The sequence below is a fragment of the Eucyclogobius newberryi genome, unplaced genomic scaffold (genome assembly GCF_026437365.1).
Source record: "Eucyclogobius newberryi isolate DKJ021-1_F unplaced genomic scaffold, fEucNew1.0.hap1 SCAF_13, whole genome shotgun sequence".
Classification (NCBI taxonomy): Eukaryota; Metazoa; Chordata; class Actinopteri; order Gobiiformes; family Gobiidae; genus Eucyclogobius; species Eucyclogobius newberryi.
The window spans coordinates 16961502-16985526 of record NW_027315757.1 but is presented as its reverse complement, the minus strand read 5'-3'; the positions used below and the strand labels follow the sequence as shown (position 1 = coordinate 16985526).

At 45.6% G+C, this 24025-nt stretch overlaps 2 protein-coding genes across 2 annotated transcripts in view; both read right to left on the bottom strand.

Moving 5' to 3' along the window:
• Nucleotides 1-24025, bottom strand: part of ifi35 (interferon-induced protein 35) — a 342343-nt gene that overhangs the window by 9015 nt on the left and 309303 nt on the right. The window lies entirely within an intron of this gene.
• The window catches only part of LOC140358093 (double C2-like domain-containing protein alpha), a 21319-nt gene continuing 2798 nt past the window's right edge, over nucleotides 5505-24025 (bottom strand). The window contains exons 3-12 of the mRNA XM_072442746.1: nucleotides 23748-24025; nucleotides 17986-18065; nucleotides 14123-14197; nucleotides 13893-14002; nucleotides 11867-11993; nucleotides 11395-11454; nucleotides 7447-7658; nucleotides 6513-6594; nucleotides 6047-6143; nucleotides 5505-5657 (exon numbers count right to left, since the gene is read on the bottom strand). The exon at nucleotides 23748-24025 is cut by the window's right edge and continues 166 nt beyond it. Of these exons, the coding sequence (XP_072298847.1) occupies nucleotides 5521-5657; nucleotides 6047-6143; nucleotides 6513-6594; nucleotides 7447-7658; nucleotides 11395-11454; nucleotides 11867-11993; nucleotides 13893-14002; nucleotides 14123-14197; nucleotides 17986-18065; nucleotides 23748-24025 (1258 nt within the window). The 3' untranslated portion in view covers nucleotides 5505-5520. The remainder of the gene's footprint in view (nucleotides 5658-6046; nucleotides 6144-6512; nucleotides 6595-7446; nucleotides 7659-11394; nucleotides 11455-11866; nucleotides 11994-13892; nucleotides 14003-14122; nucleotides 14198-17985; nucleotides 18066-23747) is intronic.

The window sequence follows — 24025 nt, the reverse complement described above, 5'->3', positions numbered from 1 at the left end:
AGTTGTGGCATGGTGTACATGAGCACTGGTCTTCCTCCAAGCACCTCAAAGCCAGGTCTTGTCATTATGCGGTGTGAGTTCCAGGTTCTTACCACACCATCCACTTCATCCTAAATACAAAATTGAGACAGGTTTAAATAACAATGTGTCAATTCAAATTTTACAGTAGACTATGTGAGAAATATCAAATAAAAAGAGAACGGCTTTTGTTTCTTCCCCGCCTTCTGCATTTTAATAAAAATATGTGTATGACTTTCTTTGTGTTTCCATTCTAGTCCAAATACCCCTTTATTTGCAGGAGGGGGGGAAGAAACAAAATCAGTTCTCTTTAGCTTTTTTAATATTTCTCTACATTGTCGGCTGATTTAGGGATCTAGTCCTCTCTTTCGCCACAGATTCTCACTTTTCTGGTTACCGAGGCCACACGGTGAATCCCCTTTTCTTGAACCTTCTTTGGCCATTTAAAAATAAACTTAGGTTGGTGCTTGTGTATAAAAGCTGTACGCGATAGTCACTGGGTTGCAAAAAGCGCATATTTGTGCGTGCATGCTTGGAGAGTTTACGCACTCGCAAACCACCTCCACAAAGTCACGAACAGCCAACTTGAAACCTTGTGAATGTAAAAGTAATCTCCAAGTGAGCACGCAAAAGTTATAGCGCCTGTCGCGCACCCAGCCAGCCTGTGTCAGACCCTCCGCTGCACCTCGGTCCCGTGCGTGCGTGCGTGCGTGCGGTGTGTGTGTGTGTGTGTGTGTGTGTGTGCGTGCGCGCTTTTTCATGGGAGTAACACGTTACTTTTAAAAGCTATAGCCAACACTGATAATTGCCTACCTGTATAATGTTGAGGAAAGAAAACTGTGCCAAGTTTTTGTCCACAAAGTCACCAGTGAAATGTCCATCTTCTTTTAGAGTTTGAAAGATGTCCATCCAAAACTGAATGCATTGTTTACGCAGGATTCCCCACCAAGACTCTATTCGTTGATTGGCGGTGCTACATCCATAGATGAAACTTTGATCTGCATCTGCTCATATGCATCGGTGTGGTTTCTCCGCAGGAAACGTTGCATGTCTCGGACATGTGCATTTTCTGTACCCGGATCTGCCCGGAGCCTCTGCGGACACCCCCTAACGCGAGTCACGGTGTTGATATAATAATCCGCAATTACCTTTGGATTGCTGTTGGTAACGTACGCTTCCATCCACATAATGTGGCGGCTGAAGCCATCAATACAGCCATTTATAGCAATGCCGTACGGCTTCAGTTTATCGTATGAATCCAAATGCCACAATGCGTTTGGCCCTTACACTGTACCGTCTACGCCGAAGACGCCGTCTTCTTCGCAAATCCACTCCATTTGGATCCAAAATTCCCAGCAAAATCCGCACAGTTTCTTGTGATACAACAAATCCTCTCTGGATAGCTCTGTGGTGTAACCACCGATAGCCCTGTAGCCGACCACTTCCAGTCAGTTCCTCCTCCACAAAATAAGCGATTTCTTCTAAATTCGTTTGGTTCTTCCGACGAAACAAACCCAAACGGCTGCAATGTCGCTTCAAAGTCCTTAAACTGATGATATGGTGGTGATTATGTGCTAGAAGGCACAGTATTTCACCGTGCGTAAACCCTAGGTGAAAGTATACCTGCACAAAATGTTCAATATTCTCCATAACGTAAGAGAGGTACCACTGACCGGCTTCATTTAAAATTTCGACTTTATTCTCGTTAATTAACGAGAAAAAAAAAGTCATTATTTAATGACTTTTTTCTCATTAATTAACGACTTTTTTCTCATTAATTAACGACTTTTTTCTCATTAATTATTGACTTTTTTCTCGTTATTTAATGAGTTTATAGTCGTTAATTTACGACTTTTTTCTGACTTCGACTTTTTTCTCATTAATTAACGTCTTTTTTCTCATTAATTAATGACTTTATTCTCGTTTTTTCTCTTGGTTGGCCCTTATACTCCGTCGTACCATCTACCTCTGCGCCAAATTTCATGATTCTACGATCAGATTTTTTTTGGGTCATTTCCTATCTCTCAATGCATTTTTGGTACATTTGGGGGCGCTGACGCGCAATTTTTTTTTATTTTAGAAAAGGTAAATAGCCAGAATGTAGAGAGGCACGATTTTTAGAGGTGTGCTAATTTTTTGTGACTTTTCGTCAATGTTCACTGGGTGAAAAATAGGGGGGTTGGTCCCAAGAAGAAGAAGAAGAAGAAGAAGAAGAAGAAGAAGAAGAAGAAGAAGAAGAAGAAGAAGAAGAAGAAGAAAGAATAATATTCCGATGCGAAAACAATGTTTCCCATTTTTCAAATATCATAAACTGTACATTTTCGGAAAGCGCTTGCGCTTTCCTACCTTATGGTGTGGGTCCCTGGTCACTGATGGGTACTTTCGTTAATTTTGAGTGGGCTCCGCCCACTTTGTGTTTTTGGCCCTCTATAGAGTAATAATGTTAATTTTTTGCATTACATGCTTATATGCACGGAACATGCAAGAGATGGGGAACGTATTCGTGAGCTACTTAGCGCAAATGAGTCGTCATCCCAATGTAAAGTGCTCGTTTAGTGCGCACTTTTGCACGGGCTTCGCCTGTTTACAACGGTAATGTTCCATTTTCCTACTACTAATTAGTATGTACGGGGCGTGCGTTGGAAGTAGGCGAGCGCTTCGCGGTCGATTTCGTGCGCACTACGTGCGCACTTTCGCAGCCGTGCTTTGCACGGCCTTACGAGATTAATAGGCCTCTCGCCAGCTTGTGGCGCTCGGGCCTAATTAAATCAATGGAAATAATCCTGACAGTGAAGGGAATACCAATTAACTTTACTAAGATTGTATTACCAACTCTATTAATTTTACGATACTGTATTAAACTATATTTTGATATACGCTGAAACTATGAAGGGTTTACTCCTTACACTTACACGTGGACAGAGATCCCATTGTTCCTCTAAGACACTCTGATGAGACACCTGTCCCGGAGGAAGCTACAGACGAGCTCAAGGACATTTCTGTGCGAAACTGGAGAGGTACAGAGGAGGAGACCAGCGAGGCGTCACCCTTCATATCACGCCCTGTATCAAAATGCATCAATTGTTTGCGCGCACAGAGAATGGGCGCGATCCGGAACGCCCGTGTAAGTCGCTGATCACATTTGATAGGGACAGATGGTAAGCAAGCTCTGTTATCTCTGTATTAGAATTGTACTGACAGGGATTAAACATTTGATTCAGTTTAACTGTTTTGATTCATGCCTTTTTCTTTCATAAACGAGCACGCCAACAACAGCTACTTTACTGAGAGTATTAAAAACAAAAGGGAAAGAGAAGGTAATCTGGTTTTGACAGACGAAGAGTGGGAAAGTGTGTGTACATTCAAAATCACGTCAATCAATCAATGTTTGGAGGGAATTCTGTTGTAAAACATTTTTCTGTTACACCAAGTGCTCATTATTCACAAGGAAATACAAACTGCTGGAGGCAAACTACTATAACGTGTTTAAATACTGGACAAAAATGAACAACATAAATGTGGCGTGCCGCCCACCTCCGTGTGTTTGTCGACTGAAACGTCTCTGGACGTGGCAGAAGTTCAAAGACGCAGACGCTTCTTTTACAGCAGCATTCCAAGTTTATTCATATCCATAAAACACAGTTTATAAAGTGACGGTTTATAAATGACACATTCAGTCGTGCAAAAACAACATCAGAGCAACAGTTCCATATAAAACAGGCAATATTTGTATTATTGTTGTATGATTATATTATTATCATTACAGAGAGAGAGAATGACATTGTGCCTCATGCAACAAGAAGAGCCTTCCAAACAAGTTTGAGGCAAAAGAAACCAACAAACAAATCTGGATTTGGAGGAACAAACAGGAGCCGTCAGGGGCTGACTGTGGCCGACAGGGGCCGTCAAGGGCCGACTGTGGCCGTCAGGGGCCGTCAAGGGCCTGCAGGGGCCGACGGCCGCACTATATTATCATTCTACCTGGTCCTAATCTCAACCTTGACCCATTTCAAAAGTAAACTACTGCATCAAATATCAGAAGATAAGTGAACATAAATTGATACATCTATCTAGCGCCTGAAGATTCCTATGTTCCCAGCTTTTCTTTACATTTGAACCTAAACTACTTAAAAACATTAGTGTGATTCGGTTGTATCCAGACTGAGGACACCGTCGTCCACCTGCTGTGGTCTGTTGTAGTCTGTTGTAGCGCTCTGGGGGCCCCCCTGGTGCTCTGGGGTCTCCAAACAATTGCCTCCTGTTTGAACCCCAGAGCAGACAAGAGCATGGCAGCCGTTGGCTAAGCTAACGGTTTCTCAAAGCTAATGCAATTTTTTTTTTAATTAAAATGCAATATAGAAAATAAACAACCAACTATATTTAAATTAAATACTGTCTGATTGTTTTAATGTGAAGATTATTTTAGTTTGTTAGTTTTATTTGTAAATGTTTTCTCCCTAAACAGTAGCATTAGCGTTAGCATTGAGGCACAAACGCATTATAAACACAAGTGTTTTCTCCTGTTTGGTAAAGTTTAACTTCCACCACAAACTGTTCTCATAGTATTTGATCTGCTCCGTTTGCTCCTCCAGAACCAGAACACACGTTATATTAAAGATGGCGCTCTCGTCTTCGCGTTTCACAGTTTGAGTTTGAGTGCAATAGAAACAGAGCAAGGCAGAGATCTGAGCGCGTGGGAGGGCATCCGGCTTAGTCACAGTCCTCAGATGCATAGTTGGATCACGGAGAGTACGGTTCATGTTGGTGATTCATAATTGTCCGCGTGGAAGTGGATTTGTAGGACACGGAAAGGAAAAAACCCTGAAATAATCCACGAGTTTCACAGTTTACAATCACAGTTTCCGGTTTGGTTTGAAAGTCTTTCACGAGCGTCACAAACTCTTCCATAAACACTGACATAAAGAGATCATCACTTTTAAATCACATCTTGAACTGTGGAGGAACACTTTACAGCTTTATATCCGTTACTTAAGTAAAAGTAAAGCTACAGGAGCAAAAGAAACTAAAGCAAAAGTAGCACATACAAAAATGAAATGAACTTTAAGTCAATTTTGTGTGTATATTTTTGTTTGGGACTTGAACTCAAAACCTTTAGTCAGAATGTCACCATGAACTACTTTCTACCTTCAGTCCAGTCCAGAAAATACAGAAACTGCTCTCAAATGAAGCAAAGTAAAAGTAAAGTATCCACTAAAAATACTGAAGTAAATTACAGATACTAAAAGTTGACCTTAAGTCAGTACTTTTACTTTTGTGCTGCAGAGGAACGACAGATGGACATGAGTTTCTTTGTCACTGTTGATGAATAAATATTGTGATGTCACTTTCCTTTTTTTTTTTCCGGGTTTAGTCCTGGTTTAGTCCTGGTTCTGGCTCCGGGGCAGCTCTGGTCCTGGTTTAGTCCTGGTTTAGTCCGGGTTTAGTCCTGGTTTAGTCCTGGTTCTGGCTCCAGGGCAGCTCTGGTCCTGGTTTAGTCCTGGTTTAGTCCTGGTTCTGGCTCCGGGGCAGCTCGTTGCTCAGGATGTGCCATCTCTCGACTCGTTTGCCTTTGTTCCTCAAACAGTCGCTCCAGTGTCTCAAAGCGTCGCCCTGAGACTGAGGGCCCAGACACACGCCCCCTGTGGACACACACACAACTGCAGTCAGCACACAAGACCAGATGCCCTCCCATCCTCCAGTACCACTGTTTGACTGAGACTTTCTACAAAAAGCACAAACACACATACACAGGAGGATAAAGTGTAAGTGCCAGTGTCTGGGAACAGAGCGCCCCCTGCGGGACATAGCGCCCTCTGCGGGACATAGAGCCCTCTGTGGGACATAGAGCCCTCTGTGGGACATAGCGCCCTCTGCGGGACATAGAGCCCTCTGTGGGACATAGCGCCCTCTGCGGGACATAGAGCCCTCTGCGGGACATAGCGCCCCCTGTAGGACATAGCGCCCCCTGCGGGACACAGCGCCCCCTGTGGGACACAGTGCCCCCAGTAAGAAAGCAGCAGGAACTCACCGATGAAGTCATTAGAGCGGCCGAGGTCATAGTCCCAAACCGTGACCTCCAGGGTCTTACTGCTGAGCTCCAACAGAGAGATCTCATAGAAGAACTCCTGAGGACCAAAAGAAAGGCTTTGGTCCTGGTTTAGTTCTGGTTTAGTCCCTGTTTGGTCCTGGTTTGGTCCTAGTTTGTTCCTGGTTTGGTCCTAGTTTGGTCCTGGTTTAGTCCTTGTTCAGTCCTAGTTTAGTCCTGGTTTGGTCTTGGTTTAGACCTGGTTTGGTCCTGGTTTAGTCCTGGTTTAGTCCTTGTTTAGTCCTGGTTTAGTCCTTGTTTAGTCCTGGTTTAGTCCTTGTTTAATCTTGGTTTAGTCCTGGTTTGGTCCTGGTTTAGACCTGGTTTGATCTTGGTTTAGTCCTGGTTTAGTCCTTGTTTAGTCCTGGTTTAGTCTTGGTTTAGTCCTGGTTTTGTCCTGGTTCCTGACCTCGTTGAATTCTGGGTTCAGAGTCTTCTTGATGACTTGTGTTTTGTGCTTGGATTTCTTCTGCAGGTCGGGCTTCAGGTATCTGTCCAGAGCAACAGAACCAGCTTTAGTCCATAGTCCTGGTCCAGACCTCGTTTAGTCTTTAGTTAGACCTGGGTCAGAGCTACAGCCCTATTAAAGTCCTGTTATACCATGTCAGTGAGAATCCTAAAGTTAACTGGCATTATGTTTGTCTAACCGCACAACGCTGCAGACGCACTGCTAAGGCACTGCTTCTCCTTTAATCTGACATAGTCCATGTTTAGACCTGGTTTAGTTCAGACATAATGTTTGTTTATTCTGTTTCGCTTTAGATGGTTTGGTCCGTTGAACACAAAAGAATCTTTTCTCATCAAAGTCTGACTTGATCTCGTGCTAAAGCGTCGTATTTCCACTGATGCTAACTTATATGTGGAGCCTTAGCAACACAAACCTAGCGTAGCACGTTAGCATCAGCTGCTTCCTGTTTATGTCCGCACGGCACTCGCTTTGTCAAGAGCCACAATCTGATATTTCCAGGTCATAATGCGTCTGACATGATCCAAAGCCAAAGCGTGACATAAAGAGAGGTTCAAACACGGCGTAGAGGCTTTAGCCACGCCCCTCACATGCAGAGAAGTCAAAGAAATGAGGCAAAACTGTTCCTGTGCACGCTAGCTTTAGCCACGCCTCTCACACACGCTAGCTTTAGCCATGCCCCTCCCATGCAGAGAAGTCAAGGAAATTAGGCAAAACGGTTCCTGTCTGTGAAGTCCATAATAGTCCTGTTAAAGTCCTGGTTTCCTCCTGATTTGGCCTGGTCTGGTCCTGGTCTGGCCCGGGTCTGGCCCCGGTCTGGCCCTGGTCTGGCCCTGGACCTGTTCTGGCCCGAGTCTAGACCTGGTCCTGGTCTCACATTTTGACGTAAGGGTCAGAGAAGCCGTTGACGTCCATGGCTGCCAGGTGAGCGCAGCGTTTGACCCCGACACAGAGGCCTGTTTTGGAGGTGTCGCTCTCGTCCCTCTGGAGCTGCTCTGGGCCTGTGGGGTCCTCAGGGGCCGACACAAACTGCAGAGAGAGCAGGAGTCGGCCCCGCTCCTCCAGACTCTGCAGCTGCTCCTTCTCCCACTGAAACACACAGAAAGTCACATGTCGACTTCAACAATATAATTCAAATAAGAACATCTTTCCTCTGTGAAATGAACAAAAGAGACATAAATATTAAAATGCCTTTGTTACAAATGGATTATTTATTATTGGTTTTATGATGTTATGATTGTGGCTTTTATTCATAATTTTGTCACTTTCATCTGCAAAAAGTTATGACTCTGTTTTACTTGGTTTATTTTATGTGAGTCTCCCAAAACAGAGACATAACTGGATCACAAAGGGTTAATCAAACAACAATTACTGCAGAATCAATCAAAATGTCAGAGTGAAAATATATAAAATAGAAAAAAAAAGTGAAAGATCTGTGGCTCATTCAAAACCCAGAGTTTAACGTTTCTGCACATTTCCCCTTCAAATAAAGACGAAACTAAACCAATTATAATGAGATTTGACTGAAGAAGGTGAGATTCACTCAGAATGTCACAGTGAAAGCCTCAGACACACGTGAGCGTCCTCCAGGGGGCGCCGTCACACGTGACCGTCCTCCAGGGGGCGCTGTCACGCGTGAGCGTCCTCCAGGGGGCGCTGTCACGTGTGAGCGTCCTCCAGGGGGCGCCGTCACACGTGTACGTCCTCCGGGGGGGCGCTGTCACGCGTGAGCGTCCTCCAGGGGGCGCCGTCACATGTGTGAGCGTCCTCCAGGGGGCGCCGTCACACGTGAGCGTCCTCCAGGGGGCGCTGTCACGCGTGAGCGTCCTCCAGGGGGCGCTGTCACGCGTGAGCGTCCTCCAGGGGGCGCCGTCACATGTGTGAGCGTCCTCCAGGGGGCGCTGTCACACGTGAGCGTCCTCCAGGGTGCGCTGTCACATGTGTGAGCGTCCTCCAGGGGGCGCTGTCACATGTGTGAGCGTCCTCCAGGGGGCGCTGTCAGATTAGATACATTAGATACCTTCCCCCCGGAGCCTGGAGACTGGTGGTGGTAGATGTGGAGAGAAGGTAGAGAGAATAATAGATGCAGAGGAGGAGGAGGGGAGGTGGTGGGTCGTAGATACGGTTTGAAGCGACTGAGCCATCAGCCTGAGCGCTTAAATGCTGCCGCCTGTGCGTTGATTGGAGCGGGGAGGAGTGACTGAGAGCGTTGATTGGGGATGAGGAGCAGGTGTAGGGGCCATGACACAGACGTCCCCCGTCCTTTTACCAATCCTTCTTGGCCGGGAAAAACTGCATAACCTCTTTGGGATAAGCGCAGAAACCTGGAAGAGTCCATGGTGAAGTGAGGGATCTGACTCTCACAGACGGACAGGCCACGCCCGCTTGAGTGCGATGATGGCGCTGGGGAGAGGGGTCCTTCCATGGAGGCCGACGCAGATTTAAGTTAGGTCTTCCAGGTGAACTTACGCAGGCTTCATTTCTGGTCTGGAAATTTAAAATTGTAGTTCAAACTGTTTTAGGTTGTTAGGGTAAACTGTATTTTTAACTGTATCTAAGTCTTTTTTCAGTATTTTGTACAGAATTATAGGGAAAAAAGCAGCAAACCAACATTTCTACAGTTGAATCAAAGTGTGGCTCATCATTAATCATTGTGAAACACTTTTCCTCCGTGTTCTCTCTTAGTTTTATTTCCCTCAGTGTTTGACCTTTATTTCTGGAGCGGTGACCTTTAGACTCAAAACAAAAACCGCTTTAAAAATGTTTCATCTGCAGCGACGAACGAAACAAACAAAGGAGCGAAGGGCAAAAGCAGCCGTGACCACGCGCTCAGGCCCAAAACACAATCCTCAGCTCTGGCCCTATCTCGCAATCCCGAGTCTTTACACAGTGACCAAACACTGCTTATATTTGTGGAGTTTGTGACGTTCAGTCTGTTTTGTTCATTCAAGTCTAAAGTTAAGTTCATAATTGTCGACTGCAAAGAAAAAAATGAAATTTAAAAAGTGTCTTTGTTAGAATTTCTCTTTGTTTTAGTTAAAATGTAGTCAAGTGATTGTTTTTAGACCTGGTTCAGACCTGGTTTAGACATGGTTCATACCTGGTTTAGACATGGTTCAGACCTGGTTTAGACCTGGTTCAGACCTGGTTCAGACCTGGTTCAGTCCTGGTTTAGACCTTGTTTAGACCTTGTTTAGACCTTGTTTAGACCTGGTTTAGACCTGGTTTAGTCCTGGTTTAGTCCTGGTTCAGACTTGGTTCCGGACTGGTTTAGGTCTGTGTTTCTTCTCTCTGGGGACAAAGCCAATCAAAATGCACTACACTTGAGTAAGCCCCGCCTCTCCGCTGACACGACCAATCCGACGTGAGCGTCTGGTCCTCAGCAGCTGAACCTGAACAGACTCATTTTCTGAAGAGTCCTCGAGTTTAGGCTTCGTTTTTCTCACAAATCTCAGCCTGTTCTCGACGTCTAAAAGTCCGGACGCTGCGTTTAGGAACGATACAAACCAGGAGCCATGAAATTAAACCTTCATATATTTGTTACAGATTGGCTCCACACATTTGCCATTTTAATCTTGTGGCTAAAAGCCTTTTCAAGTGTTTTCAGGTGAGAAACTGCAGTTTTCTCTCTCCACATTTAAACTTTCACTTGGAAACAACAGAAGTGTCCAATCTTCACCTAAGATGTTTCATTCTTCCACTGAATCCGCTTCATCCATAGATTTCCCTGGGACATTGTTTCCTCCAAATGCATTTTACTCCCACAGAGACGTAAAGATCAGACCTTAAAGCGGCTCCTTCACACACCAGCGCACATTTGTCTTTAAATCATGGGAATAATGTGGCCACATCGCCCTGCCCTAGGGTCACAAACATCTGCATTTTCCATTAGTGTCTTCATCCTCACTTGGACGTCCTTAAAAAAGAGGCTCTCACTTCCCGGACCAAACCAGGACCAAACCCCTGGAGGATAGGTTTATACAAATGCGTGATCTGAGTGTATTCAGGGTAATCCAAGCGCTCACCGCAAACATCTCCAGTGACTATACAGTTATATAAGCGCCAGTGTGAAGTGTCCAAAAGATTTCTGACTCATCCGTGAGCGTTAAACAGGATTAGTTTGAGAGACGCGCAAATATAGAATCAGAGTAACATGGTGTAAACACAAACATGTTATAGACCTGTTCCGAGAAGTGTGAGTGGAACACACTGTATAAACTGAGATTGACCTCAGAATGTCACAGTAAAACACTTTTAACACTGTATTTTACTGCATTTACTGGACAATTAACATAACATTATGACACACACTTTGCATTTTTGACGATCTTTAGCTTCTACTGGATAAACACTCACGGAAATGTTGAGCTGCAATAGTTTTTACCGTATTTTCCGGAGTATAAATCGCCAAAAAATGCATAATAGAGAAGAAAAAAAAACATAAGTTGCACAGGAGTTTGAAATGCGGTTGCAAGTGTGAAAATAACAAATAATATCACATATAAATCGCTCCGGAGTATAATTATATAAGTATAAATGTAAGTATAAGTCACTTTGAAAAAAGGTGCAACTTATAGTCTGGAAAATACGGACGGTAATTGTTTTTTCCAGCCTAGAAAAGCAAACTAACTGACTTTTCAACATGCAGAAAATTCAAAAACACTTCAGTTATAATATTGAGAATGTTTTATGTTTTTCTTCATTTTGATATGAGAGAGCGTTTGAAAGGGTCTATATTCCAAACCGCTCAGACTCACTCATTTCACGCACATTTACACTTGAAACGGTGATGTTTGTGAGGGAGTGTAATCTGAAAGAGACAGACCTCGCGCAGGTAACAGGAGATTCCTCTCAGAGCTTCTCCGGTCGCCGAGGGAGACGGCAGCTGCACCAATCAGGAGAGAGAATGAGATATCACTTTATTTGCCTGATCCAAGATAAAAACAGAAAGGTCCAAATCTGACAAAATTCACAACTCGCTACTTGCTCTAGGCATTTGTAGCATTTGAAGAAGTAGTTGTAGTAATTGAAGTAGTAGTCGTAGTATTTGCAGTAGCAGTAGAATTTTCAGCAGTAGGCATAGTGTTTGCAGTAGTAGTTGTAGTATTTGCAGTATTTGTAATAGTAGTCGATGTATTTGCAGTATTTGTAGAAGTATTCAATGTATTTACAGTATTTGTAGTAGATGTCGATGTATTTACAGTAGTAGTCGCTGTATTTGCAGTATTTTTAGTAGTAGTCGATGTATTTACAGTAGTAGTCGATGTATTTTCAATATTTGTAGTAGTGGTACTTACGGGAGGCGGGTGCTCGAGGACAGTGTGGTAGTGTTTGGGATGATAAGGTTTGACTCGTTTCAAGGCGACTCGAGATTCTCCGATGAGTTCATTATGAGTCAGTTTGTCCTCATCACAAACCGTCAACCTGAGGACACAAGAACACGAGGACACAAGAATGTGAAGACACAAGAATGTGAAGACACAAGAATGTGAGGACACAAGAACACGAGGACACAAGATGTGAGGACACAAGAACGTGAAGACACAAGAACGTGAGGACACAAGAACGTGAGGACACAAGAATGTGAGGACACAAGAACACGAGGACACAAGATGTGAGGACACAAGAACGTGAAGACACAAGAACGTGAGGACACAAGAACGTGAGGACACAAGAATGTGAGGACACAAGAACGTGAAGACACAAGAACGTGAGGACACAAGAACGTGAGGACACAAGAACGTGAAGACACAAGAACACGAGGACACAAGAACACGAGGACACAAGAACACGAGGAAACAAGAACGTGAGGAAACAAGAACGTGAGGACAAAAGAACGTGTGGACACAAGAACGTGAGGAAACAAGAACATGAGGACACAAGAACGTGTGGACACAAGAACGTGTGGACACAAGAACGTGTGGACACAAGAACGTGAGGACACAAGAACGTGAGGACACAAGAACACGAGGACACAAGAATGTGAAGACACAAGAACGTAAGGACACAAGAACGTGAGGACACAAGAACGTGAGGACACAAGAACGTGAGGACACAAGAATGTGAGGACACAAGATGTGAGGACACAAGAACGTGAAGACACAAGAACGTGAAGACACAAGAACGTGAGGACACAAGAACGTGAGGACACAAGAATGTGAGGACACAAGAACGTGAAGACACAAGAACGTGAGGACACAAGAACGTGAGGACACAAGAACGTGAAGACACAAGAACACGAGGACACAAGAACACGAGGAAACAAGAACGTGAGGAAACAAGAACGTGAGGACAAAAGAACGTGTGGACACAAGAACGTGAGGAAACAAGAACATGAGGACACAAGAACGTGTGGACACAAGAACGTGTGGACAAAAGAACGTGTGGACACAAGAACGTGTGGACACAAGAACGTGAGGACACAAGAACGTGAGGACACAAGAACACGAGGACACAAGAATGTGAAGACACAAGAACGTAAGGACACAAGAACGTGAGGACACAAGAACGTGAGGACAAAAGAACGTATGGACACAAGAACCGTGAGAGCACAAGAACGTGAGAATACAAGAACACGAGGAAACAAGAACGTGAGGACACAAGAACACGACGAAACAAGAACGTGAGGACACAAAAATATGAGAACTCAAGAACATGAGGACACAAGAACACAAGAACATAAGAACACAAGAACATGAGAACACAAGAACATGAGGAAATGAGGTTACAAGAACATGCGGACACAAGAACGTGAGGAGACAAGAACACAAGAACATGAGGACACAAGAACACAAGAACATGAGAACACAAGAACATGAGGAAATGAGGTTACAAGGACATGCGGACACAAGAACGTGAGGAGACAAGAACATGAGAACACAAGAACATGAGGACACAAGAACACAAGAACATGAGAACACAAGAACATGAGGAAATGAGGTTACAAGGACATGAGGACACAAGAACGTGAGGAGACAAGGAAGAAAACAAGGAGACCAGGACACGAGAAGAAGGGGGGACAAGAAAATGTGGTGTTAGGACACAAGGACGCTAGAAAGGAAGGAAACAAGGAGACGTGAACATGAGGATTAAGACATGAGGAGGGAAGAAGACAAGGGGGCAAGGACACAAGGGTTAGGAGACAAAAGAGGTGCAAAAGAAGGAAGGATTCAAGAAGCAAAAAGACAAAGAGACAGGACACAAAGACAAAAGAAAGACGGGAGAGGAGACAAGGAGGGAAAGATCGACTAGGACCAAACCAGGACAGACCCAGTTCAATACCGGGTCTAAAACCGAGTCCAAAGCAGGCCAAAGCGGGTCTACCTTAGGGTCTTGCGGTACAGGTCCTCGGCTGTGATCCCGGTGTAGGTGAGTCTCTCGTTCCAGACCGGGTTCAGACTGTTCCGGATCGTCCGAGTCTTCAGCTTATTGGCCTGAAACAAACTCACCTGTAAATATGCATGTGTAGGACTCACAGCAGTACTGCAGTAGTTGTAAAAGTAGTATAAGTACTGTCAATAGTATAGTATTATTAATAGTACTCTTTGTTGTACCTTACATGCTCCTGGCAACAGGTGAAGTTTGACATAAGGATCTGCCAAACCATTGAAGTCCATCGGCTTCAGTCCCTGAAACACAGACCAGACCAGAACCAGGATCAGAACCAGGATCAGACCCAGGATCAGACCCAGGATCAGAGCCAGGATCAGAGCCAGGATCAGACCCAGGATCAGACCCAGGATCAGAACCAGGATCAGAGCCAGGATCAGAGCCAGGATCAGACCCAGGATCAGACCCAGGATCAGAACCAGGATCAGAACCAGGATCAGAGCCAGGATCAGAGCCAGGATCAGAGCCAGGATCAAAACCAGGATCAGAGCCAGGATCAGAGCCAGGATCAAAACCAGGATCAGAGCCAGGATCAGAGCCAGGATCAGAGCCAGGATCAGAGCCAGGATCAGAACCAGGATCAGAACCAGGATCAGAACCAGGATCAGAACCAGGATCAGAGCCAGGATCAGAGCCAGGATCAGACCCAGGATCAAAACCAGGATCAGAGCCAGGATCAGACCCAGGATCAGAACCAGGCTCAGAACCAGGATCAGAGCCAGGATCAGAACCAGGATCAGAACCAGGATCAGAACCGAGATCAGAACCAGGATCAGAACCAGGATCAGAGCCAGGATCAGAGCCAGGATCAGAACCAGGATCAAAACCGAGATCAGAACCAGGATCAGAACCAGGATCAGAAACAAGACCAGAACCAGGATCAGAGCCAGGAACAGATCCAGAATCAGAACCAGGATCAGACCCAGGATCAGGAACAAGACCAGAACAAGGATCAGAGCCAGGATCAGAACTGGATCAGAACTGGATCAGAACTGGATCAGAGCCGGATCAGAGCTGGATCAGAGCTGGATCAGAGCTGGATCAGAGCCGGATCCTGGTCAGGAGGAGAACTTGTAGCCAATCATACCCCAGTTCAACAAAAATAACCAATGAGAGAACAGGTAAAGAGAGCCAGCATCCAATCAGAGATAAAGAAGTGTGAACATGACGGACAGCCAGAGCAGCCAATCAGGGCTCAGAGCAGGGAACGGCCTCAGCTCGGCACAAATGACACGATTTCACGTGAAACTGCTGCTGTTGAATAGAACGACTTTAAAAAGATTAAATATGAAAAGAACAAAATGAAACCAACCAGGAAATTAAGTTGCAGCAATTTACATTTAAATTAAGTCCAATTGCGCTGAGACTCACATTGACATAGGGATTTTGTTATAATCTGCAAGTTATCAAATTCCCTTTTTTAAGACTCAAAAAGATCCAGGGCTTTTGGAAAAACAGCCGAGGCTTGAGCGCCGTAAGAGAGTTGTGACTTACGAAAAACAATTCCTCATTAAATACACTCAGTGCCCCACCTTGACAGAAAAATACAGAAATGTAGAAATGTTTGCAAATGCATTAAAAACGAAGATCTGAAATATCACATGATCATGAGTGACCCTCATATTTAACTCATGTCTGTTTCTTCTGATCCTCCTTGAGATGGTTCTAATCCTTCATTAGAGTCGAGCTGTGTTTAATTAAACTGATTGGACTTGATTAGGAAAGACACAGCCCTGTGTAGATAAGACCTACAGCTCACAGTGTCAGAGCAAATGAGAATCAGGAGGTCCAAGGAACTGCCCGAGGAACTGCCCGAGGAACTGCCCGAGGAACTGCCCGAGGAACTGCCCGTGGAGCTGCCCGAGGAACTGCCCGTGGAGCTGCCCGAGGAACTGCCCGAGGAACTGCCCATGGAGCTGCCCGAGGAACTGCCCGAGGAACTGCCCGTGGAGCTGCCCGAGGAACTGCCAGAGGAACTGCCCGAGGAACTGCCCGAGGAACTGCCCGTCGAGCTGCCCGAGGAACTGCCCGTGGAGCTGCCCGAGGAACTGCCCGAGGAACTGCCCATGGAGCTGCCCGAGGAACTGCCCGAGGAACTGCCCGTGGAGCTGCCCGAGGAACTGCCCGAGGAACTGCCCGAGGAACTGCCCGAGGAACCGCCCGAGGAGCTGCCCGAGGAACCCCCCGTGGAGCTGCCCGGGGAAATGCCCGAGGAGCTGCCCAAGAAACTTCCCAAGAAACTTCCCAAGGAGCTCAGAGACAGAATTATGGCAAGGCACCGATCTGGCCAAGGTTACACAAGAATGTTTGCAGCACTCTAGGTTCCTAAGAGCACAGTGACCTCCATAATCCTTAAATTGAAGAAGTTTGGAACGATCAGAACTCTTCCTAGACCTGTCCAGCCAAACTGAGCAATTATGGGAGAGGAGCCTTGGTGAGAGAGGTAAAGAAGAACCCAAAGATCTCTGTGGCTGAGCTCCAGAGATGCAGTGGGGAGACGGGAGAAGGTTCCACAAAGTCAACCATCACTGCAGCCGTCCAGGGGCCCGACAGAAGCCTCTCCTCAGTGCAAGACGTATGAAAGCCTGTGTAGTAGAACATGAAGGACTTCCAGACTTTGAGACATACGATTCTCTGGTGTCGTGCTGTGGGCGTGAAACATGAATGTGGCCAAGTACAGAGAGATCCTGGAAGAAAACCTCCTCCAGACGCTCAGGACCTCAGACAGGGCCAAAGGTTCACCTTCCGACAAGACAATGACCCTCAGCACACAGCGAAAACAATGAAGGCGTGGCTGCAGAACAACTCGAGCCCCTGACCCAAACCCAACCTGAAAATGGAGGTCCACCAACGCTAACCATCCGACCTGAGGGAACTGGAGAGGATCTGCAAGAAGAATGGCAGAAGATCCCCAAATCAAAGAGTGGAAAATGTGTTGCATCATTCCCAAGAAGACTCGTGACTGTATTAGCTCAAAGTACTTCTACTCAATACTAAAGGGCTAGATACTTCTGACCATGTGATGTATCAGGTTTTTTATTAGTAAAGTTCTGGGATTTTTTCTGTCAAGAGTGAGATATGTCAAGGGGATTACTTTCGGTATTAGAGATGTGACGAAGAGGAGTTTTCTAAGTGCCCAGTTGTTAAAAGCAGAAGTGTGTCTCTTAAAGCTTTAGACCACTCTGAGGTATAAACGCACCAGAGACTTACCTGAGACTTACTTACTTTTAGTCCCTCTTGTATTTCCAACACTGTTTTTTCAGCTCCTATTTTTATTTATTTTTTTAGCTCTTTGGTCGTGAGGTCCCGGTTCAGACCTGGTTCAGACCTGGTTCAGACCTGGTTCAGACCTGGTTCAGACCCGGTTCAGACCTGGATCAGACCTGTGATTGATTGCTCTTTGATGCAGTTGGACAGGTGACATTTGCTGTAATTTGTGTTTAATGAAAAGCACCGCAACTGAGACTGAAACATCTCATGTCGTTTCAGTCTCAATCAGTTTGTGGAGGAAGAGAAGGAGCAATGTGAGTCCGTACATTTATCATGTGTAAATACTTGTGTGAACATTGTGTAAATACTTGTGTAAATACATGTGTAAATACATGTGTACAACATGTAAATACTTGTGTAAATACTTGTGTAAATACTTGTGTACATCATGTAAATACTTGTGTGTACACCATGTAAATACCTGTGTGTACACTGTGTAAATACTTGTGTGTACACCGTGTAAATACTTGTGTGTACATTGTGTAAATACTTGTGTGTACACCGTGTAAATACTTGTGTGTACATTGTGTAAATACTTGTGTGTACACCGTGTAAATACTTGTGTGTACATTGTGTAAATACTTGTGTACACCATGTAAATACTTGTGTGTACATTGTGTAAATACTTGTGTGTACATTGTGTAAATACTTGTGTGTACACCGTGTAAATACTTGTGTGTACATTGTGTAAATACTTGTGTGTACACCGTGTAAATACTTGTGTGTACAGGTATAACAGTGACAAAGCAGGACTCGCCTTGGCTCGCCGCACAGTGCAGTGCAGCTGACTGGAGCTCTGCTCGTACAACAGCTCAAACTCCAGAGTCCCCAACGCCGCTGAGAAGAGACAGAGACAGAGACAGAGACAGAGACAGAGACAGTTTAATCACATGAGTCAAAACAGGGGGAATGTGAGGGTCAGACCAGAGCTGAAACAAGTACAAATACAGATGTTTGGGCTTTAAAATATCAGAACTTCTGGTCTCACGGATTTAAGTGTCTCTCACTTTCAGGACAGTTTCATAAAACAGGCTCAGAAAGTGTTGTCTCACTTATAAGAAAACAGAAGACAGAGCTGTCTCTGGTCCTGGTCTGTCTCTGGTCCTAGATTTGGTCTGTCTCTGGTCCTGGTTCTGGTCTGTCTCTGGCCCTGGTCTGTCTCTGGTCCTGGTTTGGGCTGTCTCTGGTCCTGGTCCTGGTCTGTCTCTGGTCCTGGTCTGTCTCTGGTCCTGGTCCGTCTCTGGTCCTGGTCCTGGTCTGTCTCTGGTCCTGGTCCGTCTCTGGTCCTGGTTCTGGTCTGTCTCTGGTCCTGGTCTGTCTCTGGTTCTGTTCCGTCTCTGGTCCTGGTTTGGTCTGTCTCTGGTCCTGGTCCGTCTCTGGTCCTGGTCCTGGTCTGTCTCTGGTCCTGGTCCGTCTCTGGTCCTGGTTCTGGTCTGTCTCTGGTCCTGGTCTGTCTCTGGTTCTGTTCCGTCTCTGGTCCTGGTTTGGTCTGTCTCTGGTCCTGGTCTGTCTCTGGTGCTGGTCCGTCTCTGGTCCTGGTCCAGGTCTGTCTCTGGTCCAGGTCTGTCTCTGGTCCTTGTCCAGGCCTGTCTCTGGTCCAGGTCTGTCTCTGGTCCTGGTTTGGTCTGTCTCTGGTCCTGGTTTGGTCCGTCTCTGGTCCTGGTCCTGGTCTGTCTCTGGTCTGGCCCAGATCTTGGCCTGTCCTCCTGATGGTGGCCTGGTTTCTACTCTTAGTCCAGACTTTGATCAGGTCTGAGCAGAAGAACCGGCTCCTCTGGCTCAGAAAGAATCGACGTCTCGCTGTGGAACAGATCTGACGCAAACTAAAATAAACTCACCCAGAATAAAACCAACGAGGAACAAACGAGAGGATTCACTTTAGATGTCCTCCTACGTTCTGAACCAGGACTAAACCAGGACTAAACCAGGACTAAACCAGGACTAAACCAGGACTAAACCAAGACTAAACCAGGACTAAACCAGGAGATTAAAACCAAAACGCAACCCGAAAATCAGGGCAAAACTGGACTAAACCAGGGCTAAATAAGGGAAAAACCAAGACTAAAGCGGGTCTAAACAAGGACCAATCCAGGTCTAAATAAAGACCAAACCAGGTCTCATTTACAGACGCTCTCCTCTGCATCTCGGTGTCTGTCCTCTTCTGATCCGCCCACACAAGCTTCAGGCTCCAGCAGAGACTCAACATCTGCCTCTCATTAAACCAGGACTAAACCTGGTCTAAACCAGGACTAAACCAGGTCTAAACCAGGACTATACCAGGTCTAAACCAGGACTACACCAGGACTAAACCAGGACTAAACCATGTCTAAACCAGGACTACACCAGGACTAAACCAGGACTACACCAGGACTAAACCAGGACTACACCAGGACTAAACCAGGACTACACCAGGAATACACCAGGACTAAACCAGAACTACACCAGGACTAAACCAGGACTAAACCAGGACTACACCAGGAATACACCAGGACTAAACCAGAACTACACCAGGACTAAACCAGGACTACACCAGGAATACACCAGGACTAAACCAGAACTACACCAGGACTAAACCAGGACTACACCAGGACTAAACCAGGACTACACCAGGACTACACCAGGACTAAACCAGGACTAAACCAGGACTAAACCAGGACTAAACCAGGACTAAACCAGGACTAAACCAGGACTAAACCAGGACTACACCAGGACTACACCAGGACTACACCAGGACTAAACCAGGACTAAACCAGGACTAAACCAGGACTAAACCAGGTCTAAACCAGGACTAAAACACAGCTAAACCAGGACTACACCAGGACTAAACCAGAACTACACCAAGGACTACACCAGGACTAAACCAGGACTAAACCAGGACTACACCAGGACTACACCAGGACTAAACCAGGACTACACCAGGACTACACCAGGACTAAACCAGGACTAAACCAGGACTAAACCAGGACTAAACCAGGTCTAAACCAGGACTAAACCAGGTCTAAACCAGGACTAAACCAGGACTAAACCAGGACTAAATCAGGACTAAACCAGGACTAAACCAGGTCTAAACCAGGTTTAAAACACAACTAAACCAGGACTAAACCAGGACTAAACCAGGTCCAAACCAGGTCTAAAACACAACTAAACCAGGACTAAACCAGGACTAAACCAGGACTAAACCAGGTCTTATCTCGTCACTGCAGTAGTTTTATTTCTGTCATATTGAAGAATAAATCAGGCTTGTGGAACAACATTTACATAATGCGCTTTTGTGAGGAGAAGACGTTATATTCAGTCCTGGTTTAATCCTGGTTCAGTCCTGGTTTAGTCCTGGTTCAGTCCTAGTTTAGACCTGGTTTAGTCCTGGTTCAGTCCTAGTTTAGTCCTGGTTTAGTCCTGGTTTAGTCCTGGTTTAATCCTGGTTCAGTCCTGGTTTAGTCCTGGTTCAGTCCTAGTTTAGTCCTGGTTTAGTCCTGGTTTAGTCCTGGTTCAGTCCTAGTTTAGTCCTGGTTTAGTCCTGGTTTAGTCCTGGTTTAGTCCTGGTTCAGTCCTAGTTTAGACCTGGTTTAGTCCTGGTTTAGTCCTAGTTTAGTCCTGGTTCAGTCCTAGTTTAGTCCTGGTTCAGTCCTAGTTTAGACCTGGTTTAGTCCTGGTTCAGTCCTAGTTTAGTCCTGGTTTAGAACTGGTTTAGTCCTGGTTTAGTCCTGGTTTAGTCCTTGTTCAGTCCTGGTTTAGTCCTGGTTTCGTCCTGGTTTAGTCCTGGTTCAGTCCTAGTTTAGACCTGGTTTAGTCCTGGTTCAGTCCTAGTTTAGTCCTGGTTTAGTCCTGGTTTAGTCCTGGTTTAGTCCTGGTTCAGTCCTAGTTTAGACCTGGTTTAGTCCTGGTTCAGTCCTAGTTTAGTCCTGGTTTAGTCCTAGTTTAGTCCTGGTTCAGTCCTAGTTTAGTCCTGGTTCAGTCCTAGTTTAGTCCTGGTTCAGTCCTAGTTTAGTCCTGGTTTAGAACTGGTTTAGTCCTGGTTTAGTCCTGGTTTAGTCCTTGTTCAGTCCTGGTTTAGTCCTGGTTTCGTCCTGGTTTAGTCCCTGTTCATCTCTGATCTTATTTGAAAAGCGTGCTGTCATTTGAGGAGAATAAAATAAACAGCGGTGCGTTTTCTGTGGCTTTGATCTTCTCTCACTCATTGTTGCTTTTCTGACACAGTGAAATATTGTGATTTCGGGAGTGGGAAATCTCAGAGGAGACGGCGGTTTTATGATTTTTCTGATGAAACACGAGGAGGAGACGCGGGGACAAACCGTCACTGATGAAACTCGCGGAGCGTCCAGACTTTTACAGCAAATGAAAAAACCAGAGCGAAACAGGGAAAAACATCAGACAAAAGATGTTCAAACCAGTGGCTCTGGATTGGAAATTGTTAGATATAGATTTAAACACTGCTAAATCCATGTAATTGCCATATTTTATTATATTTTTTTGACACAATAAAACGCACATATAAATACTTTAATGTCTAAGTCAAAATAATAACTAAACAGAGACAAAATCAAGGCTCTTTTAGACTGAATCAGGAAAATTATATATAAAATCTGCCTTTTTAATAATGTTTCTATTTTGAAAACTCTGCATTTCAGTCAGAAGGAGGAGCTTAGTCTTATTGTGTTGTAATCAAGCCAGTCGATATAGTGACATTGATAAAGCAGCAGCGCCCCTGGGAGCCCCCTGGTTGCCCGCTGGGAGCCCCCTGGGAGCCCCCTGGTGGCACCCTGGGAACCCCCTGGTGGCCCCCTAGTGGCCGGCCCTGGGTATTGAATTATATTATATTTGAGGACTTTTCCCTCGTGTTCGTTTCTCTCTCGTTTGCATTTATTAATTTGCTGTAAACATCTTTATGGCTCAGCGCCGTGTGTGACTCCTCCTCTTCCTCCTCTTTCTCTGCAGATGAGGCCTCGGGCGTTTCCCTGCATCCCTCTGTATCTGTCTCCCTTTATCCCCCCTCTCTCCCTCTGCCCCCTCTCTCCCCCCTCTCTCTCTCCCTCTCTCTCTCTATCCCCCCTCTCTCTCCCTCTGCCCCCTCTCTCCCCCCTCTCTCTCTCCCTCTCTCCCTTTATCTCTCTCTCTCTCCCTCTCTCTATCCCCCCTCTCCATCCTTCTCTCCATCCCTCTCTCTCTCTGAATCGTGCACATTAATAATTCATGTGAGAGCGGAAATCCGTTTGTTTTGGCTTGTTTTGGTAAATGAGACTCGGGAGATGCACCAGACTCAAAGCCTCAGACAGAGAGAAAAGAGAGAGACAGAGAGAAATAGAGAGGAATTAGATAAATGACTGAAAGGAATGAGTAAAAAGAGATACAGAAAAGAGAGAAGACCAACTGAGGCGAGTGAAGAATGACAGAAAAGAGAGAAAAATTAGTTAAAAAAGAAAGGAACGATGTAAAAGAAAGAAGAGAGGAGGCGAGCGAAGGGCGAGCAAGGGCCGCTTGTCGGTGACTGAAGAGTTTAATTAAAGCTGCTAAATTAAGAAGGGTTGTGTTCTGTTTCATTCCCACGTGTTTCGTCCGTCCCCCTCTGCAGAGCTCGCGACACTCTGTTCCACTTTGTGACATCATCGGGTGCCGCTCTGGCTCAGCGTGTCACGGTCATTCCTCAATTTGAATAATTTACAGATTTAGCTTCCGTCGCGCTCGCCGTCAGCCCGACTTGTGACCATTGTTTTACTCTCCAGAAACGGTTAGAAATGTTCTCGACTCAGTTTGCCTCTCATTTAGGACAAATAGAGATAATTGTTAAAGGAGACAGAGGTTTATTCCGGTTTAATAGACCTAGAGTTCACGCATAAAGTTAAATTAGGTTTTTCTTTATTTCGATTAAGACATGAGATACTTCCTAATTGAACGTTCCGACCTCGGAGCGTTTCAGACGGATTAACTCATGTAAACAATAAGGCTAATGCTAATCCGGAGGCTAAAGAAATGCATGTTGAATGACCCTAACTTCACATTGTCCGTTTAAAATTAATGTAGGATTTACGGAAACACGTTATAATAAAATACACTTATTCCTAATGAAGCAAGACTTAATTCGTACTCAACAAATAGTTTATTGAGAATGATTCAGGCTCAGTAACAACTTCTACTCTTACTCCAACCTTCATTAAGTAGTGACTAAACCTGAATAAACTGTATATTTATTTCGTCCTAACAACCTTAATCTGATCGTGAAAAGATCAATAGTGTCCAGTGAAAGTGGCCTCACTAATGTTTAGCATTTGGTGTTTGCGTCGACCCTGGACCAAATGCAGGACTTTTAGGACATCCCACGATTGTTTGCTCCGCCCCCTGATGAAATAATGAGTAATGAGAGAGACTGTGAGTTTGCCCCTGCGCCCTCTGCTGGTGCCTTGCCCCTGCGCCCCTGCTGGTGCCTTGCCCCTGCGCCCTCTGCTGGTGCCTTGCATACACACATGAGATGAATCACGTTCATAATAAAGTAATAAATAAAAGTAAAGTAAATAATAAACTTACTGCTGTCGTCGCTGTCGTCGCTCTGTATTTCCACCGACGTGTCCACGCTGCTGTTCAGAGACCAGCCATGAGGGGACAGCAGCGAGCGGGCAGGGCTTGGACATGAGGGGGCGGGGCTGAGCGTGTAGGGGGCGGGGTTCAGCATGTAAGGGGAGGGGCTCGGGGGTCCGTGGGAGGGGCTGAGGGTGAAGGGGGAGGGGCTGGCGGGGCCGAAGCCGGGGGAGGTTGGGAAAGGGGCGGGGCTGTAGCAGAAGTGGGAGGGTCCGGGGGAGGTTGGG